Source organism: Schistocerca serialis, chromosome 1 (genome assembly GCF_023864345.2).
Source record: "Schistocerca serialis cubense isolate TAMUIC-IGC-003099 chromosome 1, iqSchSeri2.2, whole genome shotgun sequence".
Classification (NCBI taxonomy): domain Eukaryota; kingdom Metazoa; phylum Arthropoda; class Insecta; order Orthoptera; family Acrididae; genus Schistocerca; species Schistocerca serialis.
This window is the reverse complement of record NC_064638.1, coordinates 608,980,251-609,007,300: the sequence shown is the minus strand read 5'-3', so window position 1 is coordinate 609,007,300 and position 27,050 is coordinate 608,980,251. Positions and strand designations below refer to the sequence as shown.

Here is a 27,050-nt window from a genome sequence, read left to right as displayed (position 1 = left end):
ATGGTCTGGATAGATGTCTGTCTATTACACATTACAACCCTCTTCAACTGTCGACAGTCTCTGTCAATCATGCTGTAGATGTCCTTCACATTTCCATTTTACTATCACATCGGAAGCAGTGGACCTAGGGATGTTTAGGAGTGTGGAAATCTCCCTACAGATGTATGACACAAGTGACACCCAATCAACTGACCACGTTTGAAGTCTGTGAGTTCCACAGAGTACCCCATTCCGCTCTCTCAATTACGTCTAATGACTGCTGAGGTCGCTGATATGGAGTATCTGGCAGTAGGTGGCAGCACAGTGCACCTAATAAGAAAAACATATGTTTTTGGGGGTGTCTGGATACCTTTGACTACATAGTGTATCTGCTGATCCTTATCAAGTAATAAGAAACCAACGTGGAATGCCTAAGGCCTGTTACCGTGGCATGTGTCACTTGACTTCCCATGGCACACTCGGAACCAAACTCACACTGCAGGCAACACTGATTAACCATTAATAGATATAACTAAGCACACAGTTGCACCTGCTTTAGGCATAGTCCATATAAATTCAGGCAGGCTAGGACAAAATCTTACCTTCTTAGTCTCACATGTTACTGAATATAACATTTATGTTAAAATCAAGGACTAAGTAAGGAACATCTATTTTCTGTTCTGAGATACAGCCCTCCAAAAACGACAAGGCGCATACCATTTTGAAGATGTGAATTTTGGAAAAAATTTTAAAATGCTGTGTTTGGAACAGTTCTAGATATTTTGTTGGTTTTTTTTTATTATTTGAAAGATAACTGCTTTATGATTACAAAGAAATCCTCAATTTGGACTTATTTGTCAAGTTCTTCTACTATAGTGTTCTTAACTTTTTTTTTGTAATTTATGGAATTTTTTTTTTTTTTTTTTCAAAAATGCCAGTTAAAAAAATTTTGATTTTTTCTGTTGATTAGTACCATATAGTTCTACATTTCCTGAAAAGGAGAGCTTCCACTTTTAAGCTGAACAGGTTTTGAAAACAACTGAAATTTTTGCCATAATTAAAATCTGTTTTATTACCACATTATCACATAACAGGCTCATAAAAATCAAAACCTAGCCGTATTTAACATAATTTTAGTTTTGGAAGATGAGAAAGTGATTCATTTTTCAAGTATTTAAAATGGTTCCAAAATGTTTATGAAAGGCCCAAAGACTTAAAGGTTTCAATTTATACAACTTCTGTGGACTCTTGTTTTGTTCTGAAATTAGCCAGTTAATGAACTAAAAATGTGTTCCACTGCTTCAGTATCTTCCTTTGAAGTGAAAAATCATGGCATTGTTGCTGCCCTTCAGCTGGAAACCTATATCCAGCAGCTGGTCCATGTGCTACCATAAAGTTCACTACAATTTCGTTTAACACATAACTGGTGTCTATAATCTCTGCAATCCACGAGTCACAGTTGTTCACACACGTCACAATCATCCCCCTTCTCAGGTTGTGTATCTGAATATTATGCTGCTGTTTCTGAGGCGTTGGCCGAATGAACGAAATTTCTTCTTTCTTGTTCTTTAAAGTGCGTGCAGTATGAATTCGTCCATCACTTTGACTCCAAAAATGTCTCTTCTGAATTCCTTTCACAGGAGTAGTTTGTTTGGACAATTCTTCTTTTTTCTGATCATGGAATTCTTCATTTTCCTCTTTGGATAAAAGAATGAGGACTGTGGATGTGTAAGATTTCATGATTCTCATAATATCCTCAGCATCCTGAATCGCAGCTGTATTTGGTCTGGAAAGATTATGTTTTGTAGCGTGGTGTTTCAGCAGGCCTCCTACACCATCACAAGGCCCCTTCCCATGACTAGTAGCACTGTATACCCAGTCAGTTGGCACAAGCGACTTACTCAATTCAACCAGCTGGTAATGATTTTTAAAATGACTAGGAGCACCATCAGCAATAAAGATGATCTTCTCTGCCCCTGTTTGCAGTTGAAGAATTTTACGCATTGCTAGCAAAGCATGTGCTGAGTCATGTCCTGTGTCATCACTTATAACTGCAACACTTGTGGCCTTGTTTTGAAAATTGAAACCTGGTTATTACTCCAATGATACCCTTGTACTTGCTGTGGGAGAATTACAGACCAGTTCGCAGAAAAATCACTGTGCAGCACTAAACACAGTTCTTCAGCCTGTGCACACCCTTTCACTTCTGCAATGTGTTGTTTTTGCAATTTCTTCAGATGCTGGTGTTGCTGCTCTCTCTGACCAAGTACCAAGTTCATCAATGAAACTTTAAAGGCAGCAGTTTTCTTAATTAGTTTATTTTCCTCTCATGTTGCATATATAATTTCTGCAGAGTTATCTGCTATGTCTTCCAGGCCAAATGGCTGAAAAGACAGTCCTCTCTTTCCAGGGCAGTCACCACATTCTTGAAACAAACAAGTCTCTTGCTTTACGTCACAGACTACTAATGACTTCACATGCCCAACCAAGGTGTCATATGTCATGTGCTCCACCAAGTCCTTCAAAGTTACCGCACAAAGTCCAAAATTCGCACAGTACGCACATGAACAGACATCTGTAGGTGGGTGTGGAACTACCCACTTAGGTCGTAGTGCATAAAATTTTGATCTTCCAATATGTGAAGTTGTATAGTTGTTCTCATAAACTGCAAAAGTTTCTCTAATACTGCGAGTCATCTACCTTGTCACTTTCACAAGTTTTTGACTTTCAACTGTTACAGTAGTGTGTCTTTTTTGTTGGCACTCTGGTGAGAACAGTCCCATATATCTTCCAGATAAAATGACTGCACTATTTGAACTTGAGCTGCTTCTACAGGATGACCATAATAGGGATCTGTCTTCCAAAGACTCCTTTTACAGACATCATATTTCTTGATTTGTCTACCATGTACTTTTGATACTGATGGAATGTGGTTCAAAATTGTTTTCTTTGAAAATATCTTGGGAATAATAGTTAAAACTTGCACCTTTTCACTGTAGGATGCACAATATTCAACAGCTGAATTGATGTTTGTGAAAAATTCCTGGCAAGAGGTGCAAGAGTGCTTTGGTCAGTTTTGCTGTAGTGTATTCATCCATAGCTTTGGTAATTTAGCTGCACTTTCTTGATGCATAGAGCTTATGACTCAACTTCACTGACCACGTTTTCTTAACAGGACTCGGTAGCAATTGAAACTGAGCCAGATCATACAGCAGTTTGTATAACTGAGCAGTCTCAATCTGCAGAGGGTGTCAAACAGAACCCTGCACCTGCTGAAGACCCTTTTGCAGCTTTATTACACAGAATTGTGCTCTTGCTGAACACAATGAAGCACAGCTGCAAAAGAAAGAGAAAACAAGAAATCACAAGCTGCTAGGTAAAGAGAATGTGATAAAATGCCCATTAAGCGAATCACAGAACATGACAGGCAACACGATGAAATGCAGGTGGCATAAGAAAGAGAATACGATAAAATGCAAGCTCCAAGAGAAAGAAATCACAGTGAAGCATTAGCAGCAAAACTGAATACTAGTTTCAAAAGTATTATGAAAGAAGTCTCAGTAATGCAAAAGATCACTAAATTCCTGGCCAGTGCTCTACAAACGGCACAGAAAACCATTGAAGGGACTATAGAATCAGTGCAAAGGGCACAAAAGAAGATGGAAGAGTCTGTTGCACAATTAGCACAGGTAGTAAATAGTTTCTGTCCGAATCAGATCCAGCTGCTACGGCTAAAATAGCTGAGCAAAGTGGGACTGTAAATAAAGAATTCCACGACTGGTTGAGAGAAAAAGACAAAATGATACGTAATCTGATTAAATCCGAAGTAAAGAGCGCGATAGCCAGCACTAGCGGCGAAGAAACCATAGAACTAAATAAAACTAAGAAGGTTGCTATGGGTTAAGATGACCATAGATACCATAGCCTCGCACCAGATGAAATGGGATAGCCAGCAGTAAGATGTAAACTCTTATCGCCATTCAGAAAAAGTCCATGGAAGCAATGTCTTTGCCAGATGAACAAAGACAAGATTAACGTTTACTTTTGGAGAGATATGTTCTGGTCTTTTCCAAAAGGCCTGGCATCATAAAATGATACGAATACCGGATGGACGTATGCCCCCATAAGACCTCTGCACATGCAAATTACTCTGCCCCATGGTCTAAGTGCAAGGCTGCCAAATGATTCAGTGGTGCATCATCGAACCATCTTTCTTCCCATAAGCAGCTCTCTCTTAGACGGAGGCAAAGGAGTTGGAGGGGTGCAAATTGTCCTGGATGCAAGGACAATCAACAAGATTATTGTTCCAGAGAGGACTCAACCTGAGAGTTTAGAGGAACAAGGAATTTTATTGGGTACAGTACTTGTCATCACTTGACTTGTGCTACTCATGCTGGCAAGTGGAGTTAGCAGAAGAATCTAGAAAGCATACTGCTTTCATGTTTGCTGGCAGGTCTTAATAATTTAAGGTTTTGCCCTTCCACCTTAGTGTCAGTGATGGAGAGTTTATCTATGCCCTGGACATGGCCAAGGGGCCGGAATTGCTGGGTCAAGTAACATTGTATGTGCATGATTTGCTAGTTGCAACACTCTTGTGGGAAGATCAATGTTACAGTTCAAGACTTATTTCTTTTTACATCTTTATTGCCATGCAATGAACCAAGCAGAGGATGTCAATGAAAAAATTCAATGCCCTCATCTAAGTGTTGCTGATCTGGAGAAAAATATATGAGGACTTGATTTGTATATTGAATGGAAGGCATGATAGTTTTGAACACTTTTGGGAATTGTGTTTAAAAGAAAAACCTTCACAAGTTGACAATTCTTCACTTCCTCGGAATCGAAGTATACCAAAGAAGTATGAAAACAACGAAGTCAGCTCACCACACACTTTTAAAACCCAAAGGTACACTACAAAGCTATTTACATTGAAGTTTGTGAAATGGTGCAACCTTGCATTACCGAGCTATTTGCTTCAATTGGACTCACACAGGCCATTGCAGTTGAACAAGAATGCTTGCTTTTAGTAAACAGAGGTGAAACAAATTTGGAAAAATCAACTGAGTTTTTCAAAAATGACCTAGACATTGAGAGACTGTGCTTACAGTTGAATATGTTAGCTGATATCACTAATAAAAAACAACTGGTGTTAAAAAACACGCTTGATGTAAGAAAGTACATTACACATGAGCCGGCAGTTGGAGAAATGTTATGTGACGCAGTGAAGTGCATTAAGCTTCTCCAAGAAGTTCCAATCACGACAGCAACAATAGAACGGTCATTTAGTGCCCTTAGACATCCGAAATCTTATCTCCGATCAACAATGGGACAACAGCGACTGAACAACTTGGCTGTTCTTCATGCTCACCAAGATGTTTTGGATGAATTGGATATCCGAGCAGTCATCAACAACTTCGTATTCAGTAATCCAGTCAGACAGTCAACATTTGCACCTTTCTAAAGACACACTAGCCCTAATAATGGCATTAAAAATCTTTATATGAAATAGAGAATTAAATACATACATAATGTTAAATTTTCATTTTCGAAATATTAGTACTAGTTTAGAACTGTATTACTATAGTACTGTATTAGTTATTTTCAAATAATTAAATACTTTTAGGGTATAAGACCCAATTAAAACCTGCTATTTACATAGTTTTTTACTGAAAGTATTAAGCATACTGTATTAAAGCATTAACTTTGAGATATTGTTTTTATTTAATGAACCTTGTGTCTTATTCGAAGTAAGCTTAAATTAGCTAGTTGACTTCAAAGTGCTATTACTGTGCGACAGCAATATTTTATGTTTTATTCTTTTAATGATAGTTTAGGATTTATTTAAATATAATTTCAGTCTTTTCCGAGCTATATATTAAGTGCTCCATCTATAAGCATGATTATTACTGTAAATAAATTTTTTACGAATATACCGTGCATGTTTATGTTTTGTTTCTTTTTTCAAAGCCAAAAAATGTGTCAGGCTTGTCAAGTTTCACAGAGTGTTGAGTTATCGAGAGTCCAGTTTTCAGGCTTCTAATGTTGATCATATGACTCTAAAATGCTTAAAAAACTTTAAAACTCACTATTTTGCATCTAAAATTTAGAAAATTTACCAGGGCTATACCCCCAGTCTGGGGCCCCGCAATATTTTTTTATAAATTGATACCCCTGTTGCATACTGCTTTCAGAAAACTTTTGATCCCGTCATACATCTCATTATACATCGTAGAAATATATTTACTTTAGAAGGTGTCTATCTAGTACTAAATCGTGGCACTGACATTATGAAGAACGTGAGTTGAGTTTTGTACAAGTTATGTTTTTGGAATCAATGCTAATTGCAAAGTTTGATGTTTCAAGTGAGTCATCATGTTTCAACTCAGATGTTCTAAGTGTCTACTACAAACAGATGTGAGTGATATAGGACTATAATTCTGGGCTTGATTTGTGAATTCTTTTTCATATATAGATGTACGCTGTACTCTTTTTGAATTTCAGATAACACATCTCTGCTCAAGGTACGACGTAAATTATGGACGAAAGAGAAGCTAGTTCACTCAATTCCTGTGCAGAAGTTGATAGTGGGCCCTGGGTCCTTACTGAGTTTTTGTAACTTAAGCTGCTTTTTAGTACCACTAATACCGATCACTGTTTTACTCATCTTAGCAGCGACAAGGCTATTTAATGACTATATACCACTGTTTTCCTTTCAGAAGGAACATTTGAGACAAAATTGAATATTTTGGATTTTGTTTTGCAATTTCCTACTTCAGTTGTTGTCTTGGCACGATTACACATGAGTGAATTTACTTGACGTTTTGGAATAGGTCCTGTGATAACATTTTGCTACGAGAGCTACAGGAAACATCACACATTACCATTTTAGTAGTCATGAGTGTTACAAATAATATCTGCCTATGAGTGGATTTTAGTATTGTTTTGCAGCTATTGTACAGTAGCTGCTATTTCTTAAATAGCTTCCTGGTACTTTTTATATACAAAGTGTTCTCTGTCCCTGTAATTATTCTGCTAGGTATGTATTCTTTTTAGAGCTTGACCAGTTATCTATTTCAGCTTGAGTCATAATTCCTGTATATGTTCACTGGGCCTTAATAAAATGATTCTAGGTGCTGACAAGAAATGAGATAAGTTATTCATTATCTTTTTTACTGAATGTACAAAATTTTCTGCTTACTGGCCCAGATAGTCATGTGGGTTACAATACCACTTCCTGGACATAGAGGTAAGTCAACCATGGATTGAATCTGCTGGGTGGATTAACAATGAGGTTTGGTGTGTCAGTCAAACTGGATGCAGTTTCCCACATCTCACTACGTGAATACTGGGCTAATACCCAAGTCCCACACCAGTTACATGATTTCACAAATGTTAAGATAACTTTTGCACACTTTCACTTGGATAACACTACTTGCAGACATTCCATTCCATCCAGGGGCAAGGGGTGCTCCTTGGTGCCTTTTTGCTGCTACAAATGGACTCCAATCTTGATATGATCGTTGTTAAAGGGGTTGGATCTTTCTGTCAACAAGTATAATAACTTTCCATAATTGTTACGAGGCATAACGATTGGTTGTAAGTAATTTTCAGAGAATGCTTTTATAATAGTTTCACAGGAGGTTCTCTATTATCTGCTTGTTGTGGAGTTGTAAATTTACCACTCAGTTGTGAGGTGATTCAAATCTACAACTGTTATAGTATGACTTGAAAACAATTGTTCTAGGGCATAGAGGTTTTCTCTGAAATTCTCATTTATTTCTGGAGCTGAGTGGTGGCAAGTAGAATGACCCTGCTATAGCATTTATGCCAATTATAATTGTTACCCAGGCACAAACCATTTCACATATAGACAACTATGAGGGCAAATCAAATATAAATGGGATTTTGGTTCCTGAGCATCTGTGGTCAGTAGGACTGGATCCATGCTTCTAATAAGCTTGGAAGGGGTTATTAGGAGTGGGGAGAAATCGCTGTTCCAGCTTCCAATCAATTCATCAGTAGTGCTCACAATGTCAAAGCAACAGATGCACGCCTTAATTATAAAATTTCTTGCTCGTGAAGGAATTCAAGTGATGGGAATTTTTCAGAGACTGACTACACAGTTCATGGAAAAAACACTATCAAGGAATTACGTGTTTGCCTGGCATTAAGAGTTCAAGGAATGACAACAACAAGTGGAAAATCAGGAACATTCTCAGCGTCCTTGGACCAATATTACAGATTGAAACAATCATGTGCTTAAAGACATTCTCGAAGTCAACAGATGTGTGTATCCAGATTAGATTAGATTAATACTTGTTCCATAGATCATGAATACAACACTTCGTTATGATGTGGAACGTGTCAGGTTAATAAAAGATGTCTGTACAAGATATTACATTACACAAAATAATGCTTGATACTAATGTTTAAGTTGTTGTTGTTTTTCCCTTAATTTATATCAAAAAATTCAGCCAATGAGTAGAAGGAGTTGTCATCTAGAAATTCTTTTAATTTATTTTTAAATGTTAGTTGGCTATCTGTCAGGCTTTTGATGCTGTTTGGTAGGTGACCAAAGACTTTTGTGGCAGCATAATCGACCCCTTTCTGTGCCAAAGACAGATTTAACCCTGCATAGTGAAGATCATCCTTTCTCCTGGTGTTATATCTATGCACACTGCTATTACTTTTGAACTGGGTTGGATTATTAACAACAAATTTCGTAAGTGAATATATATACTGTGAGGTTACTGTGAGGATCCCTAGATCCTTAAATAGATGTCTGCAGGATGACCGTGGGTGGGCTCCAGCAATTATTCTGATTACACATTTTTGAGCAATGATGAATTACCCCAGAATATGATGCCATATGAAAGCAGTGAATGAAAGTACGCATAGTAAGCTAATTTACTGAGATTCTTATCACCAAAATTTGCAATAACCCTAATAGCATACGTAGCTGAATGCAGACGTTTCAGCAGACCATCAATGTGTTGCTTCCAGTTTAGCCTCTCATCAATGGACACACCTAAAAATTTTGAAAATTCTACCTTAGCTACAGACTTCTGTTCAAAGGCTGTATTTATTACTGGAGTTGTGCCATTTACTGTACAGAACTGTATATACTGTGTTTTATCAAAATTTAAAGAGAGTCCATTTGCTGAGAACCACTTAATAATTTTGTGAAAAACATCATTTACAATTACATCACTTAGTTCTTGGTTTTTGGATGTTATTACTATACTTGTATCATCAGCAAAAAGAACTAACTTTGCATCTTCATCAATGTGGAATGGTAAGTCATTAATGTATATCAAGAACGGTAAAGGACGTAAGACCGAACCCTGTGGGACCCCGTACTTGATAGCCCCCCTGTTTGAGGAATCAGCTGTTGTTTTAACATTACATGAACCACTTATTTCAACTTTCTGCTTTCTTCCAGTTATGTTTGAATTAAACCATTTGTGCACTGCCCCCCTCAAACCATAATGATCCAGCTTAACCAAAAGAATTCCATGATTTACACAACCAAAGGCCTTCGAGAGATCACAAAAAATACCAATGGGTGATGTCCGGTTATTCAGAGCATTTAATATATGATCAGTAAAAGCGTACACTACTTTCTCAAAAATTTTTGATAGAGCTGTCAGAAGAGAGACTGGGCTGTAGTTGTTGACATCCAACGTATCCCCCTTTTTATGCAATGGTTTTACAATGGCATATTTCAGTCTATCGGGGAAAACACCCTGCTCCAAAGAGCTATTACATACGTGGCTGAGAATCCTACTTATCTGTGGGCAACAAGCTTTAAGTACCTTGCTGGAAATGCCATCAATTCCATAAGAGCTTTTACTTTTCAGTGAGCTTATTATTTTACTGATTTCAGAGGGAGAGGTTGGTGGAATTACAGTTATTTCAAACTGCACAGGTATGGCCTCTTCTATTAGTAGCCTTGCCTCTTCTAGTGAAGATCTAGATTCTATTTTCTCCACAACATTTAAAAAATGATTATTGAAAATATTTTCAATTCTGATTGTTTGTTAGTACTCTTGTCATTCAGTTTTATGGCACTAAAGTCTTCCTGTGCTCTTGGTTGCCCTGTTTCCCTATCAATAATATTCCAAATTGCTTTAATTTTATTATCAGAGTTACTGATCTCAGACATGATATACATGCTTCTGGACTTTTTAATAACTTTTCTTAGTACTGCACAATAGTTTTTATAATATTGAAGAATTTCGGGGTCAGTACTCCCTCTTGCTGTTAGATACAGTTCGCTTTTACGGTTGCAAGATATTCTTATTCCTTTAGTTAGCCAAGGTTTTTTATATGTTTTCTTGGAATTATGTTTAACTATTTTCTTGGGAAAACAATTTTCAAATACACTTAAAAATATATTGTGAAATAAGTTATATTTCAAGTTTGCATCGAGTTCCTGTCTAGCTGCTGTAGGCTTTCCCTAAAGTTTGCAATATTTACATTGTTAATTGAACGCACTGCTTTGAAAGTCTGATTTGATATACTGCATGGAGCTATGTCTTATACTGTAACTAGCTGTGCACCATGATCTGAAAGACCATTCTCAACAGGATAAGCATTTATGTCCTTAAACTTATCTTGGTCTATAAAAAAGTTATCTATCAATGTACTGCTGTTCTTTGTTATCAATGACGGAGCTCAAATTGAAAGAACTGAGTAATACTACAAGGTCATTCTTCCTATTACACTCTTTCAGGGAATCAACATTGAAATCACCACAAATGATAATTTGCTTCCCCCTGTCTGACAGATAGCACAACAAAGTATCCAAGTTTTCTAGAAATAGCTGGAAATTCCCTGAAGGGGACCTATACACCATTACAATTATGAAAGTGCCATCATTTAGTTTAAGTTCAGTGGCACATGCTTCCATATGTTGCTCTACACAAAATTTTTTAGTTTCTAAATTTTTTACACTGTGGAAGCTTTTGACATATATGGCAACTCCTCCTCTCATCAAATTATCTCTATATCTTCTAAACAAAGCAGAAGCTCATCAATTTTATTCTTCAATCCCCCAATATTTTGATGAAATATACTAACATTAGTTTTCACTTTACTTTTGTGAGTATCTTGAACTTTTTTAACATCTTTAGTGCTTGCCTGGCTGAGTTTCCCACTGGACACTGATCTTACACTAAAAAAGAGTTTCCACCATGAGATGTAGTTCCTCCCCCCTTAAAATTTCCTGCTATCAGCCCAGCCAGTTTACCCTTCCCTTTCTTGTTGAGGTGTAGGCCATGTCTAGTATAGTCCCACCTACAGAGTGAATCAACAGGAACCATACCGATGTGTGACCCTGCACCAGATCCAAGTAGCCGTTCCAACTCCAAATTAACTCTCCTGACAGAAGAGCTCAACTGAGGTCGGTCATGGCGCACCAGAAACGACACAAACCCAACACTGGTATGACTAGATGTTGACGCAATCTTTGCCAGGTCACACTCTATGCTGTACCCCGGATCTCTGTCAATACTGCTGCCCTGCCCACCCACAATAAACACGGTATCTTCCTTAGTAAAACCTCTACATAGTGAACCTAAATCCCCTGTAACCTGCCCCAGTCCAGCACTAGGTTTGAAAAAACTTGTGACCTGGTATTCTGACACTAATTCATCCTGCAGAAGTTGGCCCACACCACTAGCATGCGAACTACCTAGCAACAAGACTTTCTTTCTCTTTGCAGACTTCCCTACAGTCTTATTCAATTTGCTGCTGAAAGCTTGTTGAGCCCTGTCTGCATCTACTTCTGTGAGAGGCTCATCAGTTTCTGACTGAGGCAACAGGTCAAACCTATTTTGTACATTAATAACAAAGCTGTCAGAAGAATTTCTTGGCCTGTTCCTTATGCCTGTTGCTACTTCCCACCCGTTTACCCTTCTCCCCCCTTAACCTGCCCAGTTCTCGCCTAGCCTCATCTAACTCAGCCTGAAGGGCAGCAATTTTCTCCTCCTGTTCCACAATCTTTATATCTCTACTACATAGCCTACAGAACCACTGATGAGTCTCGCTCATTTTCCCAATTCCCACGCCACTACAATCGCCCCAATGAAAAAAGTTACTACATCCATCACACCAGACCCCGGAGCTAACGATTCTACGGCATGTCAGGCGCTTCACACTCATGGTACAAATCGATTTTGGTGACAGAAAGACAATTAAGTTACCGGAAAACAATGAAAATACGTGTACGAAAAATTAGGCCTACTCGCGACTATGTAAACAGTGGTTCAGAAGTTTTTTACTGGAAATTACTTAAGAGATGACGATACTCTACAGATATAAAGGGGCAGCAAACATATTTAACACACTAAACTATCAGTAAATGCACTTAAAATTGTGGTATGAAGTTTAATCTGAAAGCTCAAGAGTTCGGCCTGGCCGCGATATGTAAACAAAACGAACTTTACGTGATTACTGTGAAAATACGCGAGTAAGACAAAAACCTTTAACGGTACGCTTGAAGAGCACTATAATTAACATAATAAATTAGTTTAAAGTGTTAAAAAGAGTTTATTACTACATAAATTACTTATCTTGTACGAGAGCTGTGACTCAGACATCCGTATAGCAGGCGCAGGGCTACCAAGAACAGTTCAGAATAAGTTATGGGAGCTGCCAAGCAATCATCACAAATGACAAAGTTCCCTTTAGATTGTGCCAGTTGGGACCCTCACCTTTTGACTGCAGATCAGAAGTTGAGGTGGTCTGTCAGAGGCTTACAGCAAGGTATGCAAAAGAGGGTGATGCATTTTTGAGTCAGATTATGATCTTCAGTGAAACATGGGCCCACCAATACACTCTTGAGTCCAAACAATCCAATAAGGAGTGACAGAGGAACAGGGACACAGCCCCAGTGAAAGCCAAGACTTGACTCTTGGCTAGCAAGCCTCGTTCAAGTGTTTTCTTTGATAGGTGAGGCATTTTTCTCAATGATTTTTTGCATCAGTGATGTCAATTAATGGTTTTTACTACTGTGAGCTGCTGAAACAGATAAGGGCTGCTTATTGCTGCAAAAGACACGAAAATGCCACACCCAACACGGCATCTCTAATGGTATCAAAACTTGAAGAAATGCAGTGGACTCGACTCACTTGATCATCCTTCCTACAAACTTTACCTATCATTCTGCGGTTTTCATTTGTTTCAGCCACTTAAAGAAGCTAGAGGAGGGTACTGATTTGAAGACGATGAGAGCATGGAGGGATTCATGCACAACCGGCTCCTGACACAGCCAGCTTCATTTGACAATTCTGGGATACAGAAACCTTCCTTTTCACTGCGAAAAATGTATTTCTAAAGGGGGAAACTACGTAGAAAAATAAACTGTATTTGCCTTTTATGTTTCAATGAATAATTTTTTTAAATAAAATACCAATAATAATTGAGTTACCTTTGTATATCTCAACCGATTAAAGATTCTTGTCTATTGGTATCAATACACTGCCTCAAACCTCATTGAATTTGTCTTTCCAGTAAACACACTTTCCCCACAGAACTCTCACTACTATTGTTTTGAACTTGGGCACTTTTCTGCACATGCTTGTATAATTTATCACTGATAAATTGACATTATTGCATATTTTGAAGCATTTATTGAGATCTGATAAGAATACATTTTGGAGCCCACCACGCAACATTTATTCTGGCTGGATGGAAATTTATCTATTCTAAAAGTCCCTGTATACATTCCCCACATAGTCAGCTGCCTCTGGCATATTTATGGGGACCCTGCACCCATTAATCCTGTGGCACAAATCTAGTAGTTGATGGCTTCAGTTGTTAAAGAATCTCCAAAATCTCTGTTCAGACCTTCGGCTCAGCACAAAACTACCGGTTGTGGTCCACAATCACAGTCATTTCTGAAAACAAAGTTAAGATTGTGAACTTCACCACAGCATGACAAGCAAAACATCACCTTCTCTGAAAGGAACTAAATATGACCTCAGAAGACACGTGACAAAAATTTGTTCCAAAATATGCAGTAATATACATGTGGTTGCACTATGTGCCTTCAGTTGCTGTGGATGGCCTCTTCAACCTATTAAATAAGTTCCCTTAGCATACATACTAATGATGATAGGTTTGTGGGCGCTCAACTATGCAGTCATCAGCGCCCATACGAAGTCCCAATTTTTACACAGTCCCATTTTTTTTACACAGTCCCATTTTTTTTCCACAGTCCAATATAGACACTGTCACAAATGATGATGATGATGACAGCAAAAAACCCAGTCCCTGAGCAGAGAAAATCCCCAACCTGGCCATGATTCAAACCTGGGATCTCGCTATCCAGAGGCAGCAACACTACATAAATATTGAATGTGCATAGTAGTTTTCCTTTCCATACTTTGGTGCATTTCTCAGGGGTACCATCATTTGCCATTAAGTTTGAACTACTGACGACTAACAGATCCCTTTCTGTACACACTTCCTTTGATATCATGTAGCATATATATGGTTTTCCAATGGTACAACTGTACACAGCAGTTCAGGTTAACTGCCAGTTTATGATAGCACTCCATACTTGTTTGTGGTAGTTGTTGATCTATGGGTTCTACCCATATTCTGCTTCCCTTGTACAGGGTACTTGGTCCTGTTACAGATGAGCCAACTAGGCTTCTCTGCAGAGTAAACATCACCCGTGAGAGTAGACAATACTTGCTGTACGTGAGTGTGTTCAGGTACTTTTTTGTTGGGATAGTTCCTCCGAAACACCCTCACACATCTGCTTACAGTTCCATTGAGCATATTCAAGGTAGATTTCAACCACCACAAATTTCAGCCAATCCATTCCACGCCTGGAGACAGCATCTTCAATAGGGTTCCACCCTATTTGAGTTGCATGAATGTACATCCTACAGGTATATTGAATGTCTACTTTTATGACATTGACTTTCAGACCACTGAAAGTTCAATATCATAAATTTGTTCGTCAACTGACCACTGACGAATAATTATACTAGTAATCTCTCACAAATCTGCTTTGAATGTCACAAATATCAAAACAGATGTACTATCTCCAGACTTAAATAGGAACAAATTTTCTCAGTCTGTGTTTGATTGAGAAGAAAGATAGTGGAATATTCCCCTGAGAAAGTACACAAAAAATTCTCTCATTTCAAAGAGTAGGAGCAATTATTGATTTTCCAAATACAAACAAAATAGCAGGTGGGACTTCCTTACATTTTAAAACCGTGTGTCATACTATGACTCAAACCTGGACCTTGGCTTTTGCAGGCAATGCCATTATGAAGTTATCCACTCATCACATACCTCAAAACTTCCCTCCTACCTCCCGAGCTTCTCAGCAGCATTCCTCATACCTTGTTAGACTAGTATCTCTAGGAAGAAAGGATATTACAGAAAATAGCTTGGGTAAATCCTCTCTTCAGTGGAGATGATTCAAACGCCAAATACTGACTACTGTGAGCAGCTAATTGTCTTGCATTATTCCAAATGTAAGTTATATATAAAACAAAAATGCAGAAAAACAGTTTACAAAAGAAATAAGAGAAGTCACTTTTCGGTTATTTGTGGCTTTTTATTTGTTTTCTTTCTGGCTCATGAACAATACTGATAAATCCCGTCACAGATGGCTACTGTGAGCAGAAGTGCCATCTTTCAGTGAAAAGTAGGGGCTAATACCTTAAATACCACTCTAGTGTGTATCCACTGCAGATCAGATGCATTTTATTCTGTTAAATTCTGTTCTACCCCTTGCAATCGGGGAGAGCCCTTTGAATCCCCATTATTATTTAATATTTTATCAACCCATTCTTCATTCACTATAGGGTTCGTTCAAAACACGCAATTGCTAAACATGGTTGTTTGTAAGATACACATTACCTGGAATGTAAATACCTACAGCAACTTCTATAATAACTGTATTCCTTTTTCCTATAATTCAAATTTGTTTGCCACCTGGAAGGTCTGTCAAGCACAGTACAATGGGCCAGCATGTTTTTTATCTCTGTCTCCTCACTTGTTAATGGTTACAAACACACGTATCATATGCAAACAGTTGGGACATCAAGCAAAATGATGGCTTAAAACTAAAATATTTGTACTGTAGGCTAATTACAAAAGTCTGTTAGCATAAAGTTTTCATTCATTACATTTAAGGACACTGACTAGTAAGTGTGTGCTTCAAATAATTTGAGTTAAGCTGTTAAAATATGCTAATAATTATAAAAATTAAATATGATTAACAAAACAATAAGTAATAACATAATCACATTACAGAGTATAAATACTAATCTCTTATGACAGTGGCATTGTGTGGCACCCAATACTACAAAGAGAATTTGATTGAAATTGTTTTAATGTTACTCAAACTTGAGAATAAAAACTAAATTCACCATGTTACTTCCTTCCATTCACGCTATTTTTCAAAACAATTGCTTCATTATTAAGTATCTTGTTACACATTTTAACAAATTAAAGACTAATGGAATGATTTTATTTTAAAATCTCTTTATGAAGCAAATGTTTTAAAATTTTGCAGAGACACAATAAAACATCACATTGACTGAACAGACTGCTTTTCTTTTTACAATCTGCAGCAAATATGTCATATAAATAAAATATTTACATTTTATAAATGCAAATAAAACTTAGGCATAAATAGAAAATCTTTCCATAAAGCCTTTACAATTATATCACATTTCTGGACAGGCATGAGAAGTTTAACTTCTACACAATTGCACAACAATAAAGCATTACAGTAGCACTATTCCATGATCACGTTCCAATCTGCGTCTAGCTTTCAATGAAACAGTTCCCATTAGGTCAGATGGTGTGGGTAAACCAGCTGTATCGCCAGTACTCTGTTGATAGAATACTTCTGTATTTCCACACTGATAACCATAAACTGTCCTATCTTCACACCTGGAATTAAAACAATTATATTTGAAACTGTATTAGAGACAGTCCAAACCATAAAATTCCAATAGTCAGAAAGTAATTACGGTTTTCAAAATGTTTCAAACTGCTGACAACAAAAAGCAAAATGTCAGGATCTCAAGCTACTGGAATCAGAAGTTCTCTTTGGAAGGAAAACATGGGCATAAGGCTGAAACCACCTGTGTCAGAGAAGCCGCCACACTGATATAACAATACGAAATCCAGAATGAGATTTTCACTCTGCAGCAGAGTGTGCGCTGATATGAAACTTCCTGGCAGATTAAAACTGTGTGCCCGACCGAGACTCGAACTCGGGACCTTTGCCTTTCGCGGGCAAGTGCTCTACCATCTGAGCTACCGAAGCACGACTCACGACCGGGCGTGAGTCGTGCTTCGGTAGCTCAGATGGTAGAGCACTTGCCCGCGAAAGGCAAAGGTCCCGAGTTCGAGTCTCGGTCGGGCACACAGTTTTAATCTGCCAGGAAGTTTAATACGAAATCATTTGGTGGGATAGAATCCATCACCAGAGAGCAACAAGTAGGAATTTAATTACTAATAAGTAAATTAGCTTCCTTGCCAGAAATAAAACAACAAAAACATGGAAGAATAGTATTTAAGATCAAATGTTGGTTGAGAGAATACGTAGTGGAATGAGAGTGAACACAGTACCAAGACAATTTTACAAACATATTAATAATACTTCACTTATTTCATCACTAAATCAAGAAGGTGTAGTGACAATATATCACTGGCAACATGAAAAAAAAGTGACTTCAAAGAAAAAGAACTGTGCAAACAACAGCACTTCACGCATTATTTCCTGTAGCATAATTTCACATCTAATTCAGTTCCATGCACTAAGATCCTTAGCATTTTGCAGGCAAGCTGTGTTTGTTCTCACCATTAATAGTTAGGTGTCATAGCTACAATGGGAGACATGTACCTGTTTAATGTTTATCTGCGCACCTTATTCCACAATACAATGTGTAAATTTAAAAAAAAATGCACTGTCTACCATGAACATTATTTTAGTTAAGCTAAAACTGCCAGGAATAATATTATTCTCTTCACATGTACAATGTCTAACTCTGTGTTAATTAATAAAAATTTTCAACAAAAAGCACCTTTAAATTTTTATACACTTGAAAGATGATCCACACTGAGAAACTTGCATATTAAAATTACATGAAATTATGAACAAGGATTCTCTTTATAATAACAGTAACACTATTTTTGTTTATATCCTTTATTGTGACTTGAGTAAGACATTAGAAAGTTGATATAAAAACTGTCACTTAAAGAAATGTGGAAGAGAACTCATTCTATACTCTGGCATTACCAAAAGAATTGGTATAATGAAAGGTAAGAAGAGTTAAATATGCTGTCAAGGGTAACTTCATTAGCATACTATCCAAAAGGGAAAGGGGGAGGAAATCACAATGATTCAGCTCAAAGCCATCATCCCACTATTCACTGTAGTCAGTTCAGATAAACCACAGAAACCCTAAACCTGAATAGGCGACATGGATTGAACTTTGCTCCTCCTGAATGTGACTCTAATGTCTCAACTACTATAACCACCTCAATCAGTACATGGTAAAATATCTTGGACGTTCAGAAATAAAGCTCTTCCCAGTACAACTACTTTTACTTCCTTAATTCATTCTGAAAATTATCATCTCAGCTTGAACACCTCTCATTGCCCCTCACCTTATAAATTCTTGTTTACATACTTATATCTATTGCATTCTTTCGTGCACTGTAAAATAAATGTCTTGTATGAGAACATATTTCCTGCATAAACTGTTTTTATTAACATTGATTCTTGTAATTGTTGATAAATACAGCACATGCAGGAAAAATGTTCTCATGTAACTAAAATAATTATTTTTATCATGGATACACCACAGTGAGCTGTATATTCTTTATTGTCTGAATAACGTAGTCTACTTTTGATATTTCTGAAAACAGATTTCAGCCAGTATAGACCACCCTCAGAATTGAAAATGCACACCACTTGCTGCAAAGATGTTTTGGATCTGAAAATTACTTACACTGGCTGAAACTGGTTAACAGATATATAATAAAATTATTGTATATACTGTGCTATTCAGACAAGTTCTCACGTAAAACATGTACTTCAGTTAACAAGTATCCTAATTCTGCATGTTGATCCTCAGGTTAGTGAAGATGCTGTTACTTGGACAATTCATAACTAAATATTTTTTAAAATATACATTTACCTTACAACAATTTCAGTAAGATTTGGTGAATGAATAAAGCTTTCATGTAGGCAGCTCACTGTATCAAGTTCTGATGGTCCCCATGGCCCTCCTCTATGCAGCATATCCCAGTTAGGGTCCAAACAGAGGAAACTATACTGTTCTGAAACTTCTGTGTGAGGGAAGTATTCCAGACAGTGTTTCAGACGAGCCTCCAGATGGTTTAAGCCATTGACACTGGTTTGCCACTGACAGGAAGAAAAGGCAAAATAATATTTATAATTTTTGCAGATACATTATAAAGCATGTTGTAAACGGAGACTGTACATGTCTGAAAATATGTTCAGCATACACTAATACACTTTTCATCTAAAAAGTTGAATCAAAAGAAACACAAAACAGCTCTTCAAAATTCATGCCAGCACTGTGCTGTACCTTATTTCCTAATACATACAACAACATCATAAACATGTCATAATAGCATTGTAGCAAGAATGTCACTACAACAGTCATAAGAACGAGTAAAATTACGTATGTAAGTGAGACGTTGATTGCAGTTTATGAATGCAGTTGGAATATCCATATAAATTGCTAGTGCAGCCCTCCTTGATCGTTATTGCTATGTCATGGCTCACAGACCTCCAGTACTGCAGCACTGTATCACAGGTGGCCTATGCCACAAGTCACAGGGGCTACATTGGCTAACATCCCACTGCAATTCTGAGGGCATGCCTCACTGGCAGGTGGTTGCGGTATCACTACCAAAGGGCACAGTTGGCATAGCTCTAATCGCTTATGCAGATTCATGTGCTCAAAAACCAGAGTCACTGTGTTCTGGCACTTCAGTAATATTTACACTAGTACTCACCATTCTCGATAGATGTGTTCTCTGCGCAATTACACAAACCACTGCTGCAGTTCCTCAGTCTGAAGCTTTCCTAGAGTCATCCCACAACCTGTCGGCCCTTATCAGCCTACCAACCACAAATCTTATGCCTCCAGTGTGATGTGGAGCACCCAGCAATCACCTTCAAGCCACAATGGACTCGCATTCGAGAGGACGTCGGTTAAATCCCACGTCTGGCCATCCTGATTTAGGTTTTCCGTGATTTCCCTAAATTGCTCCAGGCAAATGTCGGGATGGTTCCTTTGAAAGGGCACGGCTGACTTCCTTCCTCATCCTTCCCTAATCCGATGAGACCGATAACCTCGCAGTTTGGTCTCTTCCCCCCAAACAACCCAACCCAACCCTCACCCTCAAGCTATACTGAGACCTCTCAGTGTGGACCTCCTGGACTTTGGTATTTGGCCCAACACAAGTGTTGTATGCTTGGACATTCTTTGTGAACCACACATTGATTCTAATAATTGTTATTCATATTTTTTGTAGAGGGTAGTCCTCAGGACTTAACATTTCCTTTTCTCTCATTTGAAAGACAGAAACTTAATTGTGAACAATTACCTAGGTTGGCTAGTTATGGTCCAAGGAAGGAGAGCTGAAGTTTTATGTTCAGTCTAATAAATTTACTTTGCATTGTCCACCTGGGCATTGGTTTCTCTGTGCTAAAACTGGTATGAGCTGCTTCAATATGGAATGAGGTTTTATGTGGACTCACTTTGCATATTTGTATTATGCCCCATGTAGACGTTGTTTCTTTATGTGCCTTCCAAGTTTCTGGTAGACTAATGTTTGTTATTCACTCCAGTGTGTCTACATCTATGGATGCGACTATTTAGGTCTTACAGCTTTTCCAAATCATGCAATAGGCTCAGGAGTTAATGTTACAAATGATGGCTGCCATCACAACCTTGCCACCAGGAATCTCTACACAGTTGTCTCACATCAACTTGTTGGTAAAGGGATCCTGGATAGAATTTTCACTGTGCCCAGTGTTTGACAAAAAGGTGAAGGCACAGCCCACCTTGAACAGCACATCATCACTCATGGGATATCAGATGATGCCCAGCAGTGTGGTTTCTTTCCCCCCCCCCCCCCCCCCCCCCCCCCCCCCACAGCAGCAGCAGAAGTTTATCTTCTGTTGCAACAGCTCAATTCTGAGGTCAAGTCTCATGCTTTGCATTATGAACATTCAGAATCCTGTTTGTTGGACTACTTTGGCTCTCAAGTGAACTCGGCAGCTGCCCACAGCAAGTTTTTTAGCTGTTGTACACAAAATGGACAGTCATATAGGGAGTGGGTAGCCCAGTTGCAAGGCCATTCAAGGGATTGCCATTTCCATTGTTCATATCCTTAGTGCAAACAGTTTTCCTGGTACTGCAGATCAAGGAACAAGCTGTTATGAGAAATGTATTGCCACCTGGGTTCCCCTCTCCTAAACCTTTTTCCATGCACCTGTAAAGCTGTAGTAATGACACCATCGAAGTAAAGTGTCAGTTGAGCAGTCAAGTTCAGTACCAACAGCCTCCCTGACAGCCGACATCTTTGTGGTCGACACATCAGCTGGTCCATGAACATTTTGCGATTGAATGTACTCAATGCCCCTTGGTTTGGAAGTCCACAGCTCAATCAATCGCATTAAACTGTTTGTCTCGAGCTTCTACCCGCATAAATTTTGTGCAAAATATGCCTGGGTTTTCTCACATCCATCAACCAGTGTCACCAATTTTGAAGTGCACTTATCTTTGTCCTTCAGTGAACATAGGTTTCCTTAAAGCATAGAACGTTCTGTTTGCTTTGCACAACAAGCTTCATCTTTAGCTGCAGTGCTTGCGGGGAAGGAGGAATTCTGACTCCTACTACAGTCAGTGGGCCACACCTATAGCAATCGTTAGGAAACCAAGTAGATCGTTCACGATTGGTGAAGATTTTAAGGCAACTGTCAATGCCCAGTTCATCATTAACACATACCCTATTATTAAAGTGAAGGATATCATGGTGCGCCTTGCTGGAGTGGAAGTTTTTGCAAAAATGGACCTACAGGATACTTACTTGCAGCTTCCACTGGATGAAGCCTCCAAAGATATCTTGGTCATCAATATTCTATTTGGTCTTTTTTCAATATAATTGTCTACCCTTTGGTACCATCAGCGCATCAGACAAATTCCATCACTATTTGGAACAACTCACATGGAACATTTTAGGGACAGCAAATTATTTGGAGAAAATAACTGTCACTGGTAAAAATGCGCAGGATCTCACACACAATTTCAAATTCTTGTTTGGTGTGCCCAATGGGCTAATTTGAAATGTAATAAGGAAAAATGTTGCAGGTGAAGTATCTGGCATATGTTTTCAGCACAACTCAAATCATTGTTAGGTCAAATGAACTACTGCAGAAAATCCATTCCCCACGTGGTAGCTATTGCCAAACCACTACATAAGCTCCTTTGCAGGAATGTTAAGTAGAAATGGTAGTCCTGCTTGTGACAACACTTTTCAAGAGCACAAACAGGATCAATTCGCTCAACGTGTCTCATGGTGTACAATCCTTCCACGTGCCTGATACTGGTGACAGATGCGTCTGACTGTGCTTGGGTTCAGGTCTTTCTCACGAAGTTGACCACCTGACTGCAATTTGTTTCCAAGACATCAATGCAACTGCAGCAAAATTACAATCAAATCATATCTGTGTTGAAAAACTTTCAGAATTATGTGTATGGATGGAGATTCATCCTGTTAACGGATCATGCTAATACACAGACCAGGAGCAACAACTGCCTGCAGAGATGGGCATTTTCTTCTTTGGGTACCACTATGGAATCTAGCATCGGTCCACAATGCAACACGCCACTGCAAACATCCCATTGTGTCTACCCTTGGGATAAGACCCTCAGATTGATATGGCTCCTGATGCTGAAGCTGAAGCAGCAGTGGCCGGCTTGCCTTGATGCTGCAGTCATCGTATGTCGGTCACCAGAGGACACAGACCTCCATGAAGTAATGCGATTAGTGAAGAACAGTTTGTCACTGGACTGCAAGACTCCTGAACGTTGGGACATTCAGGCCTGTTGGTATTGTTGATATGAGCTGTCCTCTGTCAAAGACACCCTCTTGTTCCCTGGAGATAATGGCCCCCACCAGAGTGGTCATTCCACAAACACTCCAACACTGTGTCATGACATTACTTCAGAAAAGCCATTGTGGTATGGTCGTCACCAAATGGTTGGCTCACCAACACATCATCTGGAGGGGAACTGACAACGATATCGAACACGTGGTTGTGGCATACACGACATATCAAAGCAAGAAGGCAGTACTGGCTCATCCGTACTTTCATTGGCCTGATGTGACATCTCTATGGTTCTGCATTCATATAGATTTTGCAGGGCTCTTCCTACACTACACTCGGTTGGTCTTCATAAATGTCGACCACAGTTTCCCATACATTACATGGATGCAGTCAACATCATCAACAATAATCATCCAGGCCTTGTCTCACATGTTCTCAATTCAACGGCTGCCAGGAACCATTGAGAGTGTGTGTGTGTGTGTGTGTGTGTGTGTGTGTGTGTGAGTGTGTGTGTGTGGGGGGGGGGGGGTGGAGAACAGCATAGCTTTGGCACGTAAAGCACCATTTAACACTGCTTAAAATGGACTGGCAGAGAAGTTAATCCACACTTTCAAAACTCGACTATCCAGACAGAATAATCCCCACAATTTTCTGTTCCAGAGTTTGTCCCATCAAGGCCCAGGAACATCGATCACGACCATGACCACAGGACTCACAGGCCACAGGAGCTGGGGACACAGTCTTTTCATGGGCCAGGTGCACGCTTCTATGGACGCTGATGGCACTCCCCTGATCCTCCATTTGCCCAGGATGCTGACAGTGGCACCACCACCTTCTGGCATGTCAAGATGTGTCACAATATCTCTTCTATGGCAGGATGTTATGTGGGTCTGACAGCCCTCCAGCATAAAAGCAATGCATCGCGGGTGGCCTACATCACAAATCACAGCAGCGACATTGGCTAACACGGCCACTGCAAGTGCAAGTGCAGGCCTCACTGGCAGGCAGTGGCAGAATCATCATCAAAGGGCACAGTCAGTGCACACCTACCCACGACAGAGACGTAATGGTGAACTATTACTTGTGTTGTGTAATTAGGCTACAAAGAAGGAGAATTGAAATTTTGTTTTCATTCTAATAAACTTAATCTTCATCCAAAGCAAATCAGCAACCAGTGTCTTTCTTCAGGGCTCCAAATTATGGGAAATTGCATGGGGGGAGGTTGGGACTTATGGAAGATGTGTAAGGGCTTCCCAGCAAAACTTCCAAAGCATACTCTAAACAGTCTTGGCAACTTGTGGGCAGGCAACTCTGCAATAGAATGATGTCATCCAACAACATTCCTTGGTGTTTAGACTTGATGGGGCACCTCTGTTTTTACAAAGCCACCACATACCACTGTGCATTAATTGTGGTGCCATGTTCCAGATAGTCAATGAACAGCAAAAAGGCCCTTGCATTCAAAGAAAAAGGTTATCACAACTTTTCCAGAGGTGGCATTCGTATTGTTTTGAGTTTGCAGCTGAAGTTTTGCTGAGAAGCCTTCACACATACTCCATACCATTCCAACCTCTCTCCACACAATTCCTGCAATTTTGGAGTCCTAAAGAAAGACATTTGCAGCTTTCAATCTGCTTCAGATGAAGAAGGGTCCAATCGTGGTTCCACAGGCAACTGCAAACATTTTTCCACAAAGGCACTGATCATCTTGCCTCTCAGCAGGATAAATGTATTAACACCTATGGCAATTACTTTTGAAATAATGAACAGTTTCTTACTTTCCCAACTTGTCTTGGTTTCATTTGACTGCCCATTGTATGTAGAAGATATACTGCATCCAAAGAAATCCATTGTGAATAATCCTCCTCCTCCTTTTTAATAATAATAATAATAATAATAATAATAATAATGTGATTTCTCGAGTTTTTTTTATTTATTATTATTATTATTATTATTATTATTGCATGATTGATTAACTGTGTGCCTTTTCAGTGTCTGGTCCATTTCACATTTTAATGCACACTATTTCAAACATCCAACATAAGCATCATGTTAAGATGCTGTGAGCTGTGTTATTACTCATATTCAATGCTTGAACTCCATCTTGACTGTGGAGTTTTGTTGGTGTCATACTGCTACTGATGGCAGAGATGGACTCCTGATGCTCACTATGCTCTTTGATGCTCTGATGACAAGATGGCTGGCAAGATCTTAATAAATTGAGTGGTTTCTTAAACTGAAACCTCTATCTCAGTTTATTAAATTTTCTGTCATCTTTTATAATATTCAAGACAGTGTTCAGTGACAGATGATCCAGTTCAAGTCAGGTATGTCACCGATGCTCCTTGCTTTTTTGCTCAACTGTCCTAATAGTCTGATCAAAATACGACACGCCACATTCGCATGGAATGTGGTACACACTTGGTTTTTGGAGACCTAGATCACTTTCAACATTACAAAGACTTATTTTTGTTGATGGGAAGAAAGGAAGATTAAGAGTTTAGCATCTCGCAAACAATGAGGTCGTTGGAGATGGGGTACAAGCCCAGATAAAGGAACGATGAGGAAAAATCAGCATTACCCTTTCAAGGGAACCATCAGGATTGCCATAATCAATTTAGGGACACCGTGGAAAATCAAAATCTGGATGGCTAGATTTGAACTCTTGAGTCCAGTGTGTTATCCTCTGAGCTACCTTGCTTGGTCTTTGTTGATGGGGCTGAAACACAATGGCTGCAACGTTTCCATGGGAATCTACTGATCCTTTCCGGATACTGGGCCAGCATAAGGCAAGTAAGTGATTCTTCACTCTTCTGTTTCTTAGTTTCAAGTTTTGTCTCAAATGTTGGTTCTAAATGCAACACCCACTAAATATGCCAATCTGAGCACTGATTCTTCAGAACACTATTCATAGGTGCTGTAATTCTTCAGCGAGGCTCTCCTTGTCTGCCAGTGTTCGAGCTCTGTGGATTAAAGGCTATGATGTATATAAGTACCAGATGTAGAAGCATATATCACTAGGGATAAGATAGATACTGCATACAGGAAAACTGAAGAGATCTCCACACAAAAGAGAAACATCTTTACGAATACCAAGAGCTCAGATGGAAACCAGTCCTAAGCACAGAAGGGAAAGTCGAAAGTGGAAGGAGTGTATAGAGGGTTTATATAAGGGAGATGTACTTGAGGGCAATATTATGGAAATGGAAGAGAACATAGATGAATATGAGAAAGGAGATATGATACTGCATGGAGAATTTGACAAAGAACTGAAAGACTTCATTTGAAACAAGGCCCCGGTAGTAGACAACATTCTGTCAGAGCTTCTGATATCCTTGGGAGAGCCAAACATGACAAAATTCTTCCACCTGGTGAGCAAGATGTATGAGACAGGTGAAATACCTGCACACTTCGAGAAGAATACAATAATTTCAGTTCCAAAGAAAGCAGGTGCTCACAGGCTTGAAAATTACCAAAACTATCAGTTTAATAAATCACAGCTGCAAAATGCTAACACGATTCCTTTACAGAAGAATGGAAAAACTGGCAGAAGCCAACCTCGGGGGAAGATCAGTTTAGATTATGGAGAAATGTAGGAACATGTGAAGCAATACTGACCCTATGACTTCTCATAGAAGATAGGTTAAGAAAGATACACTTATGTTTATAGCATTTGTAGACTTATAGAAAGCTTTTGACAATGTTGACTGGAATAATCCCATTCAAATTCTAAAGGTGGCAGGGGTAAAATACAGGGAGTGAAAGGCTATTTATAATTTGTACAAAAACCAAATGACAGTTATAGGAGTCGAGGGGTATGAGAGGGAAGCAGTGTTTAGAAGGGCTGGAGACAGGGTTGTAGCTACCTTCCCCAATGTTATTCAATCTGTATACTGAGCAAGAAGTAAAAGAAACAAAAGAAAAATTTGGTGTA

General features: G+C 38.8%; 1 protein-coding gene across 1 annotated transcript in view; it reads right to left on the bottom strand.

Moving 5' to 3' along the window:
- Positions 1–15,541: 15,541 nt before the first annotated feature.
- LOC126477701 (uncharacterized) overlaps positions 15,542–27,050 on the bottom strand; it is an 81,273-nt gene continuing 69,764 nt past the window's right edge. Inside the window, exons 8-9 of the mRNA XM_050103639.1 lie at positions 19,167–19,393; positions 15,542–16,908 (exon numbers count right to left, since the gene is read on the bottom strand). Of these exons, the coding sequence (XP_049959596.1) occupies positions 16,740–16,908; positions 19,167–19,393 (396 nt within the window). The 3' untranslated portion in view covers positions 15,542–16,739. The remainder of the gene's footprint in view (positions 16,909–19,166; positions 19,394–27,050) is intronic.